The sequence below is a fragment of the Hippocampus zosterae genome, chromosome 4 (assembly GCF_025434085.1).
Source record: "Hippocampus zosterae strain Florida chromosome 4, ASM2543408v3, whole genome shotgun sequence".
NCBI classification, from domain to species: Eukaryota; Metazoa; Chordata; class Actinopteri; order Syngnathiformes; family Syngnathidae; genus Hippocampus; species Hippocampus zosterae.
Window position 1 is genome coordinate 10,139,805 of NC_067454.1, and position 20,738 is coordinate 10,160,542.

Below are 20,738 nucleotides of genomic sequence, written 5' to 3' on the forward strand. Positions count from 1 at the left end.
GCGACCCGATCCCGGATAAGCGGTAGAAAATGGATGGATGGAGACCAACGTGATTTAACGTGAGATAAGCTAGACAACTCACTTTAATGTTTTTTTAATATATATATTTTTTTGCCAGAGTTGTCAACTTAATGACTTTTTTTCGACCATATTTTGTGACTTTAATAACCTGTGTTACTTGACAAAGGTGGATCGGGGAGCCTAGCTGCCCAATCACGGGCTGAGAGACTCGGCATGGGGTTGGTGATTATGTAAAATATCCAAAAATTTGAAATCTAAATTCTGATTGGCTTGCTCACAGTCACATTTTCAGTAGTAGATAACAAAAGACTCGCTTGGGGGCTATGTGAGCAGGCACTCCAGAGATCCAGCTATTTGTACACAAGCAATTCAAAGGTCCGTTATCCATATGTCACCTTTATTACATAAATACCCAGACACTCAAATAGACTGAGTTCCGTAGGTCAGTAACATTAGCGTATTTGTTTTCCATGATAACAAACGGACGTTAAACTTTCCCTTTTCGGTTTATGTCAACTGGCACTTTGTGGAGAAGCAGGGAGGGAAAAGACAATGTGAAAAGTCCACATGAAATAGTATCCCGGCGCTAAAATATGCAAACATAAGCGAGGTTTTTCACATCACGTTGATGAAAAACGACGACATCAAATGTTCTCAGGTTCAAAACTCTGAACGACTCCTTGTTGATGCAAGCAAAGAAATAAATAAACGTCTTCTGGCTCAGGAGACGTTTGCGGTAATGAAAAACACGCCGCGTGCCCAACTTTACTCCCATGATTCTTTGCGCGGTCCTAATGAATAACAGACGAGTTCTCCTGCCGCAGTCGCCACACAAAAACCCTCCACTGTGCACACATGAGAGATTAGCCTGCTCATTAGGAGAGAGGCATGGAGAATGGCAGTGAATGGAAGGACAAAAAATATATGTACACGTTTAGAAGAAAAACTTCACTTTAAGGAAGAGAAATCCCCTCCCACCCCTTCTTTTTTCATGCATACGGTGGTGACCATCGCAAAGGTCTTAAGGAGACGACATATTTTACATTGTGTGATAGAGGCGACTTATTCACGGTTTTAAATTGTTTCTACAAAATGACTTAGTGTAATCTTTTTAGGTGTATCACAAAGACGTTACAAGGCTTAAGTGAGAGAAAGGATGCGCTTCCGAATGAAGCCTGACATGTGACTTCCAGCCAAAGCACTTGCTTTCTAAGAGGACTTAGACACCTTAATCCATGTCATGATCGGAGAAAATCCAAAGAGACAAGTGACTATTTCTATTGGCTGCACTGTTAAATCTTTTACTCCATCAACCTGAGTTGTCATAAGGCAAAATGGATGAGCAGCACAACCAATAATTAAAAAACAAACAAAACCTAACGCTATACAAGACACAATCTTGCATGAATGTTGGTGATAATTCCTTCAAGCAATTATTTGAAATACTACACATGTCCAGGTACAAAGGTAAGATAATGATGAGTAAAAAAGAAGAAAAAAAAAGTCCAAAGTGCAGAACCTGGTTTGCGATGAAGTCGCATCACAGGGCTGAATGTTTCCATGAGTATCCAAGCGGCTCCATCAAAGCATAATGAGGACTGTGTGGGCACCATTATGATTGCACACATTTTGGGCATGTGTGCACGTAGGCCTGCAAGCACTTATTCCGAGACCCCTCATCACGGCAATTCGCTCATGCAAATGAAGGCTTGAGTCCACATTGACTGCAGATGGCCGAGCCTTGATAAGGAATGCTCGCTCACACGCTCATCAGAGCATTCTCATAAAGCTACAATATCATTTATAGTCTTGATTCTCCAGTTTAGAGATGTTGACTGCGATAGGCTGGCAACCAGTTTAGGGTGTACCCCGCCTACTGCCCGAATACAGCTGGCATAGGCTCCACCATCTCAAGAAGCCCAACATGACGTTCAGCCATGGGAACCTGAGCTACATCCGCAACTCTTAACTGAACAATTGATTGTTGATGAATTGCGTCTTGCAGAATCCGGCACAAACACTAAACTAATTGCATGTATAAAATGTCGAGAAGTTACTGTACGTATTGTTGTGTCTGTATAGATGCACATGCCTTGAAATGGCCGCTCTGCTCGAGTGTCTGGGTGTGAACTGTGTCCGGCAGGAGATCCTGCATGTGTGTTTTATTGTTCTCCCGGAGTTCAATAAACGGTTTCAAAGTGCATTCCCACAAGCGGGAGAGCATTACACTAAGTAAGCATACCTCAAAAACTGACAATAATAAATGTTTTTAAAATCATGAACCTCGAAAGAGAAAGGGAAGACTATAGTTTGCAGCCTTAAGATGCCCGACATGTCTGCATTGGCAAGTTGAACTGTGAGATGTGACAGGTGATTTAAAAAAACCCACATTTTTTTTGGTACTCACTGTATGGGAAAGTGATTCGCGGCATCACGTCGTCGTCCATGGTTGTTGCTGATTGGACGCAGAGGGCCAACAGGAGGGCGGCAACCGCAAGGCTGCCCGCGCCTGCCGCTAATGTCCACATGGTTATCCTACCCTTGCAGCAACAAACACGAAGCAACAGTGTTTGTTTTAACTTTCCTCGGAATTCATGAAGCTCGACCAGACTCCGGAGCTCAGCTTTCTATCCTCGCCGACATCTTTGGAAGAGGGAAGGGGATGCGGCGAGGTAGTGAACGTGCCCTTGACTTGATCCTTGTATTCCCACAGGTCCTCCTCGCACACGGTGAGCAGACGCTTCGCACAAAAACGAAGAATCCTTTCTGGATTAGAAGCCCGCCTGTTTTTTGCTGGTGGATTTGATCCGCACTAAACTCTGAGCAGTGGTCATCTGTGGAGAGAACAGAAGGAAATACTCAGTTGGAGTGCCATCCAAGAATGTGGAGAATTAAAGCTCAGCTAGTACAACACATTCCGCTTCTGACAACAACAAAAAAATATTTGGCTGAAGGATTTCACTGCAAAGCCGAGATTTAAAGAGATTGGTCCGTTTTTCGACTTTGCCAATAAAACGGCCTGCGCCGTGAGCTCTCGGTCCGAGAGCACAACATCTATTTTGTCACACCGATGCCAAAAACAAAAGCGAGGCCACTCTTTCAGCACGCTGCCAAAGAGCAAGTCCATCAAAAACGTAAGCATCTGGCACATTACGTCTCAAACATTTGCAATTTTTAATCCCCCCGTATAAAGTTACACTGTCATTAGCAACAGCAGCATTTTTTTTACTGCGATGAAGATTAATGTGATGAAAGAACAAGAAAGTCCAAAGACAACTCTGTAATTTGTATGAACGAGCTCAATGAAACCATCTGCTTTGCGACTTTTATTGGTTGAAAGTGCATGTCAATATCCTTCCAGAAGATTGTCCATTTCTATTTGTTGTTTCAATAAAAATAAAATAAAAGAAATACCAAACTATCCAGGAAATATCAGAGATGATTGATGAATATCAATTGCACTTAACCTTTAAACATGAATCATGAAATCTGTCCAAGTGCTGTTGCCATACCACATTCCGGTAGAATAGCGAGAGCGAAGATGAACAAAATGAGTACCATTGCAATCAGTCAGCGGTACGACGACTTTATTCTTTAGTCTCTGCAAATCATGACTAATACAGTGCACCCCCCCCCCCCACCATAATTATTGGCAACTCCGGTTAAGATGTGTTAAAAGCTTTCAAATGAATTTTTTATTGCAGAAGCATACTCTCATACTGTAAATTGTCGCAATGGTTCACCAGACACAGAATCAAGCTCCTCCAGACTTCAACCCCATTAAAAACACTGGAGTGAGCTAAAGAGGACAGTGCAAAGGAGAGGACCCAGGTTACTGGATTATTTAAAGAAATTGTGCAAAGAAGAATCGTCGAAGATCCTTCTTTCTCTTTTCACTATTTGCCCATCTGGTGAAACATTTTAGGAGAAGATGATATGCTATTTTTTTTAGCAAGAGGCGGTACCGCACGTAGCACATCATCTTCTCCTATACACACACACGGGTCCTATATCATTTGGAAAACACCCAACATTTTATTGGAAGCTGCCCTCTCAATCTGTTGTGCTTCCAAGCGTTAAGATTAGACAGTCACCAAACTCCTTTCCATAAGCATCTTTGCTCCTTTATGAACTTCGAGCCATTGACAACAATGCATTGGAGTGGAACTATAACAGAAAAATGGATAAAAGAACAAAAAGAAAAGGCACCGTGGCGATATGTGACGCGCGTATACAATCTAAATTTAGCGCCAAACTCATACAGGACTACCCGCACAATGGGCCAGAAAACGTTGCCAAATGTAGTTAAATCTCACAGATATACAAGATCAACATACAAAAGTTATGCAATACTCAGTTGTTGTGCTCTGAAGGGAGCACATCAACAGATGACGAGTACACAGTAAAACAAGCACAGATAGCTACCCTGCAGTCAGTGATTTACATTCCGTGGGATAGGCTCCGGCACGCCCGCGACCCTCGTGAGGAAAAGCGGTTTGGATAATAACTCGACACTGCTCAGCCTTATGTGCTTGCTATTTTCAAAGAAGCAATAAAATAAAGGCCCTTTCAATACCTAACACTAAGCAGTGTACACCCAATGACATCAGTCACTTAAACCGTGCATCAACACTCATGGGCATTACCAAGTCATTTTTACAATATTTCAGTGGCTGGCAACCATTTCAGGGAGTACCCTGTACACCACCCAATGGCAGCTGGCATTGGGTCCAGCACACCCGCAACCCTTGTGAGGAAAATGGATGGATAGAGGATAACTCTTCTGCCTGACAATATTATACTGCTGCTCGGTGGCTAAATTCTGCTTCCCAAAAGGAGGCGTAGTGAATTAATACTCATGGTGCACAACTCAATTTTATATATATATATATATATATATATATATATATATATATATATATATATATATATATATATATATATATTCTTTTTATTCTTTTTAAGTATGTTTTCTAACATAAAATATTACAGAGTGCTATTTTTCTTTTAGAAAAATGACAAAAATGTGTTATTTTAGGAAGGCTGGAACGGATTGTTGGTATTACTATATATCTCAATGGGGAAAGATGATTTGGGTGTGCATGTTCTGAGTCACTACATAGCAATTCTATTTTACTATCACTCAATCATAGTGCATATATGCAGAACTAGACAATCATGTTGAGAATTTGTAGCATAGCATTTACTATGTACATAGTATATGCTATTTAAATACTGCTTATGAAGTTCTTGTCTGATGGAAGCTCCTCTTTTGCAATCGGCACTTTTGTTTTCAACTTGTGACATGTGTAATGACAAAATTGAATCTAATCTAATCCAAACCAGTTCCATGGAAAACAATGACAGTGGTGAATTTTGCAACCCGAGGAGTGTTACAAGAAACATGCACTTCTGACCCCAGTGAATTTCATGTAGAATCGCAAAAATAAATCCTCAGTGAAAGTTTACAGTACAATCCTTGGACAGACATATTTATAAAATCTATATGATTCTTGTATTGACATGAACCGTAACCCCCAATACAGTAGTAGTAAAAAACAGTCGCTGACAACTGATGGCACTATGTGTGTAGACATACACAGTGCAGTCAAATCCGCTAGCTGTTTCAGTGAGGAACTGTACAGTGTATGGACCAATAGCGATATGTTATGCTTAAAACAACAACAACAAAAAACATGAAATGACAGTAAGTCAAATATTTGTCTCCAGATGACGAATGTTGCTGTGACGCTAACATTTAAAGGTATGTCCCCAACGTCCCCCAAAGTCCCACAGAGACACTGTTTGATAGTAAATAGCACAGAGCTGTGGTTTAATCAATCTAATGTTCCCTCAAGAGCTCATTCAAAGGGTTTTAGAGCAGGTAATAAATCCATTGGCAGGGCAGGATGGCTGGAGCTGGGGTAAGAGGGGCGGGCGGCTGCGGTGGTCTGTGAGTGGCCCCTGGTTGTCTGGCGACCACTGATGGCAGACTTCCTGGTGATCACAGCCCGAGCTGGCAAGCACCAGCCACATTTGCAGATTGTTGAGTGGCTGATTGGAAGCAGACGAGATAACTCGAGTGATAGAGTACTATATTCAGGTGGCAGTTGAGTTTACCAACCACAGTGGTACGGTCGAAGGAGCCTCTGCATTCACGTCTGTGGCAAGTATGCTGTTATTTATTTATAGTGTTTAGATTTTTTAATTAGTTTGCAGATTCCGGTAATATTTTTGGGGTGGCTTGGTCAAGGAAGAACCCATTCAATTTTCACGCATATATTGGATTAAGATGTGACTCTTTCTCAGGAGCAGTCTTCAATGGCATGCCCATTACTGCCACCAACAGGACTGGAGGGGAACAGTTGTACTCTGCTTGACTAAGGTAGTTTACCATTGTTTTGTTGCATTCATGGTTTGGTTCCATTGCTAGGGACTAATCAGAATGACATTGTGATTTGCCATTCAACCTCAAACTGGCATCCCCAGTACGCTCCCTGACTGGAGTTCCCCCTGTTCCGTGAGAGTCTAATTTCTCAACATGAGAGGTCTTTGAATATTTAATGAAGGCTTTCAGAGAGGATTCCCGGCACCTCAATGAATTTTAATAGAGCTTAATCCATACAGAAAATCTGTCAAACCATTCCTGCCGACCTTTTGTTAACCGTGCCAATAGCTTAAACCAAACAAAGATTTCACCTGGAATGAACATCCAGTTGGTGGCGTGATTGAGCTTTGTGACAAAGCATCCACGCCAGCTTGCTCGAAATGTGAGAATCAGATGCTTCACGAGAATTGAAAAATTAGAGGATTTGGGGAATCTGTTTAATACCCGTGACCAATGAATAAGATCCTTGTAACATGGATGCAACTGACAGCCAAAACATAAAAGACAAGACAAATGACGAGACTTTCGTTTTTGAAAAAACCTGAATCATACACCTAAGTTAAACGGTGCCCTTCAATCAAACCTATTTGAAAGTGGCAAAAGTAAAAGCACTTTCCTTGTATTGTAGTGCCTGATTCTGTGAACGGAATTTGGCATCCTGTAAACAAATGAGTACTACGCAGTTGAAAATGTTCAGATGGCTTCTTTACAGCATAAGTGACCACCATACTTAGTGCCATGAAGCCCAGGTGGCTCATCAAGCAGAGCCTCTTCTGCTTCGTGTACTGTATGGCTAAACGGAGGAAACGTGGTGCCATATTGCTCACAATTACACATTCATTAACCTTGTGAACCCCTCCTGGAGGCTCCACATTAACACCTACATCTGTTGGGACGACGGAAGGAACGTGACGGTCACATTGGTTTACAGATCGGACAGCCTCATGACAAGTTCCCTGTGTCACGAATGGGGTGACTGGTAAGTACCTCATCTATTGAACCATTTTCTATCGCGTTTTTCCTCGTAGGGTCGTTAGAAATTTGGGCGAGAGGCAGGCGACACCCTAGACTGGTTGCCAGTCAATCACAAGACAAATAATAGAGAAACAGGCATTCACACTGAAGGTCAACAGTCCTCAATGAAGCTAGGTATGTTTTTGGAATGTGGGAAGAAGAGAAAGCGCTCACAAAGCAAGGGGAAAAAAACAAAACATGCTAACTCCACACAACAGGGCCCAAGCCAAATCTTAAACCCAGAAGTAATTTGCTAATACAATGAATCGTCCTTCTAAAAGTGAGCTCCCCAAACACTTTTTTTTAAAGTTGTCACATGGTCACACATTAGTTGAAAATGTCTTACAGGTGTGGTCGTATTATCACGACTGAGGTTTATTAGTGTCATTCCAAAGTCCGTGCCTAAAAACCACACCGGTTGGGGTTTGGGAATCCAGCAACGATCCAGCAGAGTTACCGGAGCCATTAACAGAAAGAACTCAGTGGGTGACTGACAAGACAGAGGCATCATGCTGTGTCTGCCTTTATAAGTCACACTCAGCACGGCCTGTGAAAATGTATCAGGGGAAAACATAGATTTAAATAGATGTATGCAGTACATTAACTTTCCAATTCCAAAGCTATGTTTTGGATTGAATGAATGACAAAAAACACGGTGTGTATTATTTACTTATTTGCATATGATAGACCTAATGAAAAGTGTGACAAAATGGAAATTAGCTATGGGATGAATTCATCACAGCGTGAAGTCCATGGACTTGCACTATTAGGGAAAGAGCTGAGTCAACATGAGGCTCCATTGTCAATTGTTCACTTTGCATAACAAACGGCGCATCTTCATCACATCAGAACCACAAAGGTATTATGAAGCTGCCATAGTGACCAATTTGATGAACCGGAGGAGTTCGTAAAGGTTTATTGACTTGGGCTCACACTTGCTCGTCTTTGTTTACAGTATATAAAATTGGAAGAAGTACAAACTCTTTCCCCAGAGGAAATATATGAATTTGAATGCATCTGTCACCAATATAAAACTTTAATTAATTGTGCAGACAATGATTAAAGGAAGTAACAATTTCCCATTTTGTCAGATAAATGTAAAAAAAAAATGTATAAATGTTTTTGGAAAAAAAAAGGTGGTTTAGGAAGTGAAACATGTTTTTGGAATGTGGGAGGAAGCCACAGTATATCAGCATGGGACAACATGCGCAATCCACACAGGAAGTTGAGATTCTAACCAAAAACCTCATAAACATGCTCAATAGCACATGTTATCCACTTGGGAATGAGACAGGTGGTAATAAGGCAGGTGGGGACTATGGAGACAGAGTTCCTGCAGACGTCTCCCAGACTAAATAAATCACTACTGGGTTAAAAATAAACTGCAGCCCCTTCTTGTCGCAGTCAGGCCAGCCGGCATTTGACTGCAACTAAATGCATCAACGCTGCCGACTTTCCGTGTCAAAGCGTGACTCAGCACGTCTGGCAAAAAACCCCCCAAAAACAACAACAACAAAAAAAACAAAGTCAGACAAAAAAAGATGGAGTAGGAGAGTGCGATGACATCATTGGGAAGAAAACGTGGCATACCTTTTACAATATGCAAGAGGTTACACGGCATCTAGGGGGGTGGGGAGGGAGGTGAATGTGCTCAAGTTCTAACATGACAATCTTGCATGACTACAATCATTTATCTTTCATACCCAAAACGTGATCACAGCTAGCTTGGGATCAAACGTTAGCGGGTATGGTAAGGTTTTAAAAACATGTCTACATGGCCATCACAGTTATACATAATCGTGGTTTTATACTTCCGAAATGTTCCCATGGAACCTGCTAAAACAACGGTGTAATGAACGGATCAGTCAAACAAAAATTCGTGAAAACGAGGCTCTCTTCAATGTACTTCTCCGATGAGACACGTGGACAAAAGGTGCTTTTGCAAGGAGAAGAAAATGGGCCACTGCAGCAAAGTGGAGACTACGGAGTGATACATTCAAAAAGAAAACAAATGGAATTATTCCTGTGATGCATTTAAATAATGTATATATTTAATGCAGTTTGCGAGGAAAGTCGCAAATCCGTGCCGCGTGGCACAATTACGTTTTAAGCTAATGCTAATGGTGGTGGCGAGCACCTTGGCTCAAGTTCGTGAATTTGTACCGGAAAAAAACACATAACATAGTGACACACAGCAATAGGATTCTCTATGTTAGCATTTATATTTGTCACTTATACCGTCCATCCGTCCCTTTTCTTTACTGTTCACCCTGTTCAGTTTCAAGTCTACATGGAGCATATCCCAACTGACTTTGCGCAATTGGCAAGCTACACCCTGGACTGGTCGCCCGTCAATCACAGTTGCAGACACCAATGGACTCTCAGATTCAGCGTTACCGTGACCAATCCTGCTGAAATCACAAGTGACCAGCGGTGGTTTATCCACGCTTTTAGCTCAGCTATGCTTGTAGCAATGCTTCAGACGGTACTTACAGAGACACTGGCGATATGAATATCTGTGCAAATTGAAACCAAAAGCATGTGGTGTGAAACATCCCACAGGCGGCTTCCCCCAACGTATCATTAATTATTCACTGTCTGAATCATCTCTCAATTGATTTGCGGCTGCCTTGAGTCGTGCTGCCTCTCGCGTGTAGCGTGTAGGGCGATGGCCCCAGATAAGACTCTCAAAGCAAATGGCTACACGATGAGTCACACAGAAGATAATCGGCACAAAATTATTTGCAAATAATATGAAGTCATTGTACAGTTCGTACCTGAAGAGTCGACAGTAACAGCGGCGTCAAGCAAAGCAAAGACATACATGAATACAGGCCAGAAAAGGACACTTACATGTACACATATATATCACTTTAAGTATACAACGCACCGCAACGTAACATTACCGACGACGGCACGCATACTTGCCGCAGCTGTATGCACGCACATGTGGCCAAACGAGACACAACGTGCGTCTTTCGAGAGGACCGCAACTAAAATAATACAACTGTATTTTAATTTCGGTAACGTGTTCCTCCTCATAAAAATGACCGCAAAACTGCATTTTCCAGTGAGTGTTTAAGGATACTCAGAGGGAACATTTATCCATCCATTCTCATTTTTTTTTATAGTGCTTGTCTTCACTCGTGTCGCGGTTGGGCTGGAGTCTATCCCAGCTGACTTTAGGCTAGTGGCAGGATTCTCCTTGGACTCGTCGTCAGCAAATCACAGGGCGCAAGTACACAAGCATTCACACACTCATTGTGGGGAGACACACTTGTGTACGGCTGCAGCTATTGAGTTTTTTTTTAGAATTGATTGTTCTAATGCAGGGGTGCCAAACTCATTTTAGTCGCGGGCAAATTTGGAGTTAAGTCTTCCCTCGAAGGGTCGTTATGACAGTGAAACCACAAACTGATTACTTGTACACAACAAATGAATAGATGACTAGTTTTGAAATCAATGAAGTCAATGATAATAGTTTGTTCAATTATGCTTCAAGAGAGTGTAAACTGGGTAAAGCGCACCTTAAAATCAGACGCTCCTTGTATATGGTTATTACGGTAATATATCGACCCCCCAAAATGGCTCCTTGCTAGAGACATGCTTAGAACGCAGAGTTCAAACATAAGGCGATCGGGTTACGCAGTTGAACACGGAAATAGAGCAGCGGCAAGAGAGGTCAACGTTAACGAGTCAATGTTATAACTTGCTGTTGGTTAAGTGAACTGTGTCGCTGCTTTATTCAATACGTTTTACTGACATCTGATCGTTCTGTTGGCATATCCTTGAGCGTAGCTCCATCTAGTGGATGCATTGTAGATTTCATCTTATAGTGCGGTGCGTCCAATATATGAAAAGAATTACAAAATAGGCCATTCATTGAAGGTGCAACTCATAATTTTATAATAATACTAATTCGTTTTAGTGTGGAAAATACGGTATAGAGTGGATTACTTCTGTGGGGAAAATTGATTAGAAATTCAAAATCATATTCAAATTACCCAGTATCTTGAAACATATTGGATTCAATCACAGTAGGTTTGACATTTCAACTCGCGAATAGGCTGGGTTCATTGTGAATACTCTCATTTCGATTCATTTAAATACAGCTCAGTATTGTTCAGCAGTCAAGGGTCATTTTCAACGAGTGTCAGAGGAGATAAGTGCTGAAAGGAGAGTTTTGGGGGTCATATGGGTTTCCCACTAATATGCGGTTGATTTTAAACTGTAGGAGATCATTTTCAGTCAAAGTGCAAAGTATAATTAACGGGCTGCGTTTGGTAATTACCCACAGTCGCCACTTGACCACGACATCTCTTACATAAACTACTGCACGCTCGCCAGTAAATCCCTTGACGGCTTTTAAAAATGGCCGCTATTAGTCTCAGAATTAGGAGGAAAGTAGATTAAACTAATCTCCTTTGTTTACTTGTCGTGAAAAACTCTCTGCGCGTTTAACATAGTGACCCATTTGAAATCGCGGGATACGACAAACTGTTGAGAAAAGGCCGAGCACGTGCATCGATCGCGTCTCGCCTTTCGTGTTATGACAATCATGCAGACGTGCGGCCCACTTGTACAACTGCTGTTGTAAACTCTACAGGGTGGCCCAACGTAACTGCATTGTATTCTATTTTCCTCAGTGTTTAGGTCAAGATGCCATTGGAGTGAATTGGGAAGAAAAAAAAAATCAGTAATTAGGGTACTGTCATGCACTCGCATGTGGGCATTGAGACGCATAGTTGTCAATGCACTATTCGCCATTTAGTGAATGGACGGACATACAATACAGTGAAATGCACAAATATAAGAGTTACTCGAGGTCACAACTCACATCCAGATGCTCACACCAAACTCACCCCTGCCAGCCAAACTCAAGCTCCTAAAGTTGCGCACGTTGAAATTTTTAGATCCCCATATCATCACAGATCCTGACTTACAGTATGAATTTTGCATGATAGTGTGAGTGGCGAACCGTGCCAAAAAGGACAAATTTGAATGGTCATCACGTTCATGACTTCCAATAACAATTTTACATATGGACTCGTCAGACAACAAGACACATTTCCACTTTACTTCAGTACATCTCTGATGAGTTTGAGCCCGGAGAAGCCGGCAGCATTTCTGGGTGTTTTTTTAAAAACCTTTTACACAACCATATTTTATTGGAATTGGGGTTTGTAACATGTGGACTGCAAAATAAGAATTTCATGACACTGGAGAAACGGGTTGCCCCCAAAGGTCAACACTTTGAATCTTGAATCTTGTCATTTACAGCTAGCTTGTATATTGTGCAATGGATCGTGATCACCTGCGTGACGATGCGAGTCGTGCATGCGATCAAACACGCACGCAATTACACAACGAGGGCTTCCGTGAGGTCACTGTGCTGATTACGCCACATGCGAAGCAAGAGTAAATACGTAGCTAGCCACAGCGGAGCGGCAATCTCGTGACTTCAAGTCATTGTTGGAAGGAAGCCATAAATTCCCTGCGGTTTCATCAACGTGGAACCTCATTTCATTACAGGTTCTGACAAGCCAGACAAAAGGTTTCAAAAGGGGCATCATGTACTTTGTCGGGACATTTACATCTGCGCAATCCAGTGAGACCCAATGCAAGAACTGGAGCAAACTTCAAGACACGAATGCTCAGTGTCGCATGTGTGTGTGCCTCACAGTTGGGAGGTTTCGGGTTCAAATCTCAGCCTAGGGCCTTCCTGTGTGGAGTGAGCATGTGAGGTTCATTTGAGCATCTATGTTGTCCAATGGTGTGAATGTAAGTGGAAAAGTGGTAAGTTTTTTAATTGATGGATTAGCAAATTGCTGGCGGCCATTCCAAGGTGTTTATTTTGACAGCTTCAACAGAGTGGCATTGAACAGCTTGAAGCCTCTTTTTTGGCTACTTGTTGTGAAATAAGTCCACTTTCATTTGTTGTGGCAAACATTTGCTCACAAGTTGAAGCAAAAATAAATAAATAAATTTGTCAGACTTCTATTTTGAAAAACTCATAATTCGGGTCACTCAATTTCCAAGGCATAACTGTCCAGGTTAGCATGTGTGCCTCATCAGAATCAGAATCAGAATCATCTTTATTGGCCAAGTATGTAGAACACACAAGGAATTTGTCTCCGGTATAACACGCTGCACTAGTATCATCGTAAACAACAAAAACATTGAACCTTAAATGAACCATTTTAGAGTAACCAGTAGTTACCAGTAGTTACAATAGTTACCAGTAGTTCGCCGAGAGGTGCCGGATTTGAACCCTCACTAGGGCATGTTCCCCTTGAATTAACAATTTAGTTTAGATGCCTGAATCTCTTTCTGAGAAATGCTTTTACCAGGTGGCTTATATTGAGCTGAATAAGTTTGAAGCATTTATGAATCACAACTTTTCATAGTTCCCATTAGGTTGGACTTCTTTAAGACAGCAAACTAACCAAACTGTCCACTCCATTTTGCCGAAATGGCCTCAGGACACGATTAATCCACATGATTATCAAGCTCGACTACAGAGACATGAAATCAGCCCGAGTACCTACCAAGATTGCCGCTATTCTGTTCATGCTATGCTATCTGTCAGGTTCCAAACAGACCAGCCGAGGCACCTCTGCTTTGTTTGCTCTCAGGTGGCGGTCTTGCTTTTGTGTTTGCTGCCAATAAAAGAAGTCATAAGTCAACATGAGCTGGCCCCTCTTGGCACCAGTGTCTGATGGAGGCCACAGAAAATATCCAGTGGCAATGAAGCCGCTAGTCTTGAACTGTGAAATCGAGAATAATAAACTTATTCAATGTTCTCTTTTCTAATAAGCATCTGCTCCTCTGCATTGTTCTGAATGACTGCGGCTGCGGCACAATACTATGGCTGCGCTTTGCGACAATACTATGGCTGCGCTTTGCGACAGAAACATGTAGTAAATTAGCTAGTTTTGAGAGGGGGAAAAAAAAGCAGTGCATTTTCATACAAACACATTCCGGACCAGCTGTTTTTCATCGCAAAGGGAAAGTTTTATCTTTTTCCCTGCACTTGATTCAAAACAGAGAAGCAAAAAAAAAAAAAAAAAGAGGAGAAGGAGACAGGAATTTGTCTCAGGAGAGAGGGGAGCTTGTTGCATAATAGATTTCCGTCACAGCCTCATTCAAACAGATACCGGCACAGAATTCTGACAATCTCACACCTCGCCTTAAATGCCACCCCCCACACAGTACATAGTGTGTGTGTGTGTATAAATATATGTCTGTATATATATAGATATATAAAATCATTCACAATTATCTGCCCTCGCGTTGATTGGAATTTGTCTATCAAAAGCACCAGTGGCATCAGTACTCAGTATTGGTGAGTACTTAAGAGCGAATACTGACACTGGTATCGGCCTGAAAAAAATGTAGTATTGAACATCATGATAATGAAAGTTGGTCTTGCTATTGGCCCAGCAGTACACAGGGGGCGGCATGAAGGCCGATTTTAGCAAGATCAAACAACTCACAGTGCTGTCAGCCACAGGTAACACCCAGACACTCGCACGTAACTTTGTGGACTTCACATGCTACCTTATAAGGCCCCGAGCTCTTAAAGGCACATTCGTCTAATAGAGACACACTACAATTCACACAGTTTTCAATGAATTTTATGCTCGCATTTTTTTTTTTTGTTGCTGTTTTTTGTTTGTTTGTGTTTAAAAAGTGATGGAATACGTTTAAATGTGTTTAAAAGGTGTAAGAGAAAAACATCAAAGATAGCGGGCGGGATTGGAAAATATGCCTTAGGACGAATGTGGGTTCACTTTATCTTTGTTTCAGAGACCAAAGGGCCCTCATGACCCTTTGTTAAAAGCAACGAGCGTCTCCCCACTCTGGTCTACACATGCGGACCATTCCTCTTTCAGAGCAGTGGGTGGAGCATGCATGTTTGTTTTGAGTGTTTGAATGTGTATGTGATTGTGTGGGAGGGTGGGCGTGGAACCTGTGTGTGTGCGTGTGTGCGTGTGTGTGTGTGTGTGTGTGAGTGAGTGGTGGCTCAATAAAAGGAGGAGGATGCGGAAGAGAAGGGGGGTGTAAGTGTTTCAAGGAATACTGCTTCCCGGAGCTTTTGGTTTACAGTAAAATGAGGGAGGATGAGTGTTGTTCAGTCTCACTGATAGGCTATCACACCACACACATGAGGTCAGCTGAAGGTCTGATCCCATCATCATCCTCCTCTGTGCGATGGCACAATCGGGGACTCATCAACTTATTAAAGCGACAAATCATTTCCTTGTTTTTTTTTTCCCACGGAGAAAAGGGGAAGCATAAAGTCACAACCTGATCTTCAATCTTTAACAAACTTAATTTGAAATCCTAACTTGTGGAAATGCGTGTCATGCAAGTATTTATGTTTAGAAAGGATTTGGTGGTAATTGCTGTTAAAAGTAAGGATGAGAGTATTTATCAAGAAACATGAAGCAGAAGTGCTTTCTTAGTTTTAGTTTTAGTGGGCCATTTAAGTGATACTGCAGGCTGGATGTGGCCCCTGGGCCTTGAGTTTGACACCTTTGATTTAGAGTCCTTCCAAGAGCAGGCATGCTTTTGGAATGTGGGAGGAAGTCAGAATACACATGGAAAACTCAGACTTTCACACCAATAATGAGTTTGGATTGGACATTTTAGAGACTTCAGTTCAAAACTAGCACACAGGCAAAGGGAGAACACGCAAACCTCACAAAGAAAGCCCTGAGTTGATATTCCGACCCAGTTTTTCAGATCTGTGAGGCAGATGTGCTAACCACTAAGTGTCCGCATCGCCTACATTTCTACCTGTTTTTTGTCAATCTTTGGCAAGGATGAAAGGCTGCTGCAATCGTTTTTCTTGATGTTTTTGACAAAACAAACCCACACTTTGCAAGCCAAGAGTTGCCAAGCCTGTAAAATGTTTCGTAATCATCTCAATGTCGTAATATGACACATCTAGGGATCTTCCCATTTCTTTCCTGGTGACACACTGGCATTTTGATTCTCTGCCAACCAATCAATGAACAATGAACCAATTACTCTTTAGCAACCAATTATTGTCATTTATTTGGAAAAAAACAAGTCAACAACATTCAAGCGATATCAAATGAGTGGAATTGTTGTTGTGCTCATCACACTTTCTGAAATGTATTCAATAACTGGTTTGGTCATTGTTTTAAAAAGAGCAGATGTTTACAGTTGCCTGATTTTGATTAAACATAGAAGATAATCAGACTACAGAAAACAGAATAATTACTATTGAGACGCTGAAACTGGAGAGATTTGGACAATTCAAAGTTAAGCAGTGGCTCTCAACAATGCCTCGATTACTAAAATAGTTGTTGATTAATCAATTTGTTGTTGATTAATCAATTCATTTTTACCCCTCTAGTTTAATCTGGATTTTATCCACATTTTGGTGTGAACAAACACATTGATAGGGTTATGAGAATTACGAGTTGCAAAAATGTTCTTTTAAACTACAAAAGCAATTATAGCTACACCAAACAATTTATGTTGACTCAAATTTTGGTGTGTCACCATACATGGGTATGCGTATTTGGAACCGTGAGTCGCCGCTTGGAATTGAAATGGATTTCCATGGGACAGGAGAAGTGAACCAATCTCTTTTTTCGTCAATGGATGCTACAGCTTCTTGTTGACTTTGAAACTTAGCTTGTAGCCGACGTGTGCACATTTTGAGCATGACGACTCTGATCCACTGGTTAAAGGACACTTTGATTCTCTCCTCTTTCATCTCAAACTGCTCAAACAACAAAGCGTGTGACGGAAAAGTGGTTAGGACTGCACGACTGTCCGTGTTTTATGTTATGTGTTGTGTTTATTATTTTACTTTATGTTAACTGTTTTGTAAAGCGCCTTGTTACAGCTGCCGCTGTTGTGAAAGCGCTATATAAATCAGCATGTATTGTGTTGTATAGGTGATACATGTAAGATTTTTTTAAATCCCTTGCTTTTAAACTGTCAAAAACAAACAAACAAAAAAAACCTACAGAAAAACAGTTTGCACTCAATTTACTGTGTATGCAAGGTCAGAGGCTGCGATAAAAAAAAAGTTTGAACACTGCCGGTGCCTGATTTTTATGCACCTTGATGACTTCATGTATATAACAAAAAATGAACAAATGAATCTACATTAAATATAAAATAAAAATACATTAATTGTACATTTGTGCATGCTGTGACATTAAACCAAGTTTTTTTAGTTTTGTAAACAAATTCAAGATGTGTCCAAAATTACTAATATTATAGAAGAAAGCTTTAAGATTGCCTTCCCCCGCCCCCTTTTTTTCGAGAGTGTATTTTAAAATATTGATTTGGTCAACACCAACAATGTTTGCACAGCTCTCGTCTCGCAAGACTGACGTTCACATAAAATACATGAAATCCGACTGAATTGCTTTATTTCAAACGAATTCTGACAAAAAAAAGAAAGAAATCTATTAAAACAGCTGCGCGCACACATAAGAAAAACAAGATTGCCACTCACCGTTCCTGCCCGCTAAATGCAGTTTAAAAAACACATCCACGCCAAAGATCCAATGGTGGCTGCAGTCTTCGGGGTGCTGAAAAGAAGGGCAAAGGTAAAGAGGTCGGGTTTAAATCCACCGAACACCGAAACGCCGCTCCTCAAACTGACGCGTCAGACACACGAAGTCCACTCTGCAAGTGTGAGCCTGTGCGGTGTGTGTGTTTCCACAGAGGCAGCAAAACTTGAAGCTCCGCCCACAACTACACGTCTTGCCCGCTGGCCGTGACGTCACGCAAACAAGGGAGTCCTCTAAATAAAGTCAAAACAAATGCTCGAGTAACTTTTGTGAATTTTCTTTTAAAGGGTCGATTTGGATCAGATTCATATCTAACTCTATCTTTAGTGTGAGTATAAAATATTTAGGGAGAGGGGGAAAATAAATCCCACTTTGCATGACATTATGACTTCATCTCAACATCTGGACCAGATCTAGATGTAACTGGATTTTCTTTTACAGTTTCTGCCCCTGCATATATTTATCCACAAATGTTAAAATTAAACATTTGACATTGTTATTTTTATTGTATTAAATGTGTGGATTCATTCCAGAATGTGATTCAGAAAGTAAATTGTGTTCAAATTAGATTAAATTCCCAATTTAAAAGAATGTTTGAGGGGTTTGTAGATTCACAATATTTGGATCAGATCTAATTTGACATGTATCAGATCGCGCATAATCAAATTTTGCTCAAATTAAATGATTGAGTTTGGTATTTCTGCACGATATAAAAGACGCAGATTTATTTTTCAAGTGTTAATTTTTCATTATCTCACGTGTGTCATGCCAAAGTGTGGATTCAATTCATACCAGAAGCAGATCCAGATTAAAATTTATTTAATGTGATAGCTTCTGAAACAGAATTTACATAAGACATATCCAAATTGGATAAAAATATACAGATACAGATTTCTTAAATTTTATCCAGATTATAAAAGAGGATTGTGTGTGTGTGTGTGTGTGTGTGCGTGTGAGACACCAAAATGTTGATCAGCTTTAGTTGAATAATTACAGCTTTGGGCTCTGTTACATGGGGGTCAAAAATCACATTTACATTTGACTCTGATTTGATTTTTTCCCCACATGATTTGAGGATTCACACCAAAACCATACAAAGCAGATGCATTTATTTAGCCAATTTATTTTTTATTTTGAATATAAAATTTAAAAAGAATCTTTTTAAATTGTATTTATTTTTTTCATTATGACAAGATGTGGACCAGTCTTAGTTTGACATTCCACATTCTATATATTTCTCTTCGGCAAAGTTGTTTTTGCCGTGTGTATGTTTTGGCTACTAGTAAGTTGCTGCTTCTTGTTCTTCTGCTATGCTCTGCAGCCAAGAAGAACAATGAAGGAAAGCAGCGAGCGTCCGGCACAAAGAGCATTACAGAGGATTACGGGCAAAGGCAAAGACTTGAACACAAGCGGACGCAGCCATTCATGTAATCTCTTTTCACTGCTGCAAAAAAGACTAAAATGTCATGTTGCGCTTGTCACACTCCAGTCATCTCCAGTCTGCTTTGACACCAGTAACGCGCCTCTGCTTAATACAATGCAATTTGTTTCTGTGCTTTGTAGGAAATGCGATGACGAATGTTTCTCAAAAGTAGAATGAAAGTGGTACGTTCTGTGGTTTAAAAATACAAAACCCAATTGCTTGGTGAATAGGACACGGCAAGCACAGGTCACCTGAGAGGTCTATAAAATTGGTGAACCAGCCAGAACAATTCTCAGTGTTAGCGCTAGCATCTGCGCTAACATTAGTCTTACGGTACTTTTGTGACTTACTGACTTTTTTCACATAGACATTGTTGCCCTCAGCAAACTTGCTATGTATGTTTGTTTGTTAGCAGGACAACGCAGAAATCTTTGATCGGTGTTTTTGCCGTTGACTGCCTATGATGTTATCTTTTATTTTCTTTGACTGCCTTTGACGGGTATAGATGCCAAAAATGCATTGCACCTGGGAAGTTTAGCATCAGCAAAATTGATGCATATGCAGGACGTGTGGACCTATGAAAGTGTAGAGAATCCTTGACCTTGGCTAGTTTATTGTCCATCCATCCATCCATCCATCCATCCATCCATCCATCCATCCATCCATCCATCCATCATCTACCGCTTATCCGGGGCTGGGCCGCGGGGGCAACAGCTTTAGCAGGGAAGCCCAGACTTCCCTCTCCCTAGCTACTTCTGTCAGCTCTCCCCGGGGGATCCCGAGTCGTTCCCAGGCAAGCTGGGTGACGTAGTCTCTCCAGCGTGTCCTGGGTCTTCCTCGGGGTCTCCTCCCGGTGGGACATGACCGGAACACCTCACCGGGGAGGCGCTCAGGAGGCATCCGAATCAGATGCCCAAGCCACCTCATCTGGCTCCTCTCGATGTGGAGGAGAAGCAGCTCGACTCTGAGCCCCTCCCGGATGACTGAGCTTCTCACCTTATCTCTAAGGGAGAGCCCGGACACCCTGCGGAGAAAACTCATTTCAGCCGCTTGTATCCGGGATCTCGTTCTTTCGGTCATGACAATTTTACATACATGACAGTTTATTGTGTTAAAATGAAATAGATTTACAATGAAAAAAAAGTTTCTTTACATCTCCACAATATTTTCATGCATTTTTATGATAATGTTCAGGCACATGTGGGAGGTGTGTATCAATTTTTTGTGAGTATCAGAATGGCTGGTTTCCACGGAGGTCTATGCACCACTCAAGAGTTATTCCAAGTGGTGCTTGTTTTCAATGCTGTGTTTTGTTTAATTGTTTGCA

General features: G+C 41.3%; 1 protein-coding gene across 4 annotated transcripts in view; it reads right to left on the minus strand.

The window, feature by feature from the left end:
• Nucleotides 1-20,738, minus strand: part of LOC127599144 (semaphorin-4B-like) — a 59,065-nt gene that overhangs the window by 30,267 nt on the left and 8,060 nt on the right. Inside the window, exons 2-4 of one of the 4 annotated variants that reach the window (XM_052062847.1) lie at nt 17,931-18,006; nt 13,972-14,082; nt 2,429-2,855 (exon numbers count right to left, since the gene is read on the minus strand). In XM_052062847.1, coding sequence (XP_051918807.1) covers nt 2,429-2,549 — 121 coding nt within the window. In that variant the 5' untranslated portion in view covers nt 2,550-2,855; nt 13,972-14,082; nt 17,931-18,006. Of the gene's footprint in view, nt 1-2,428; nt 2,856-13,971; nt 14,083-17,930; nt 18,148-20,738 lie in introns of those variants that run through there. The other 3 variants (XM_052062846.1, XM_052062845.1, XM_052062844.1) reach the window with 3 other exon arrangements.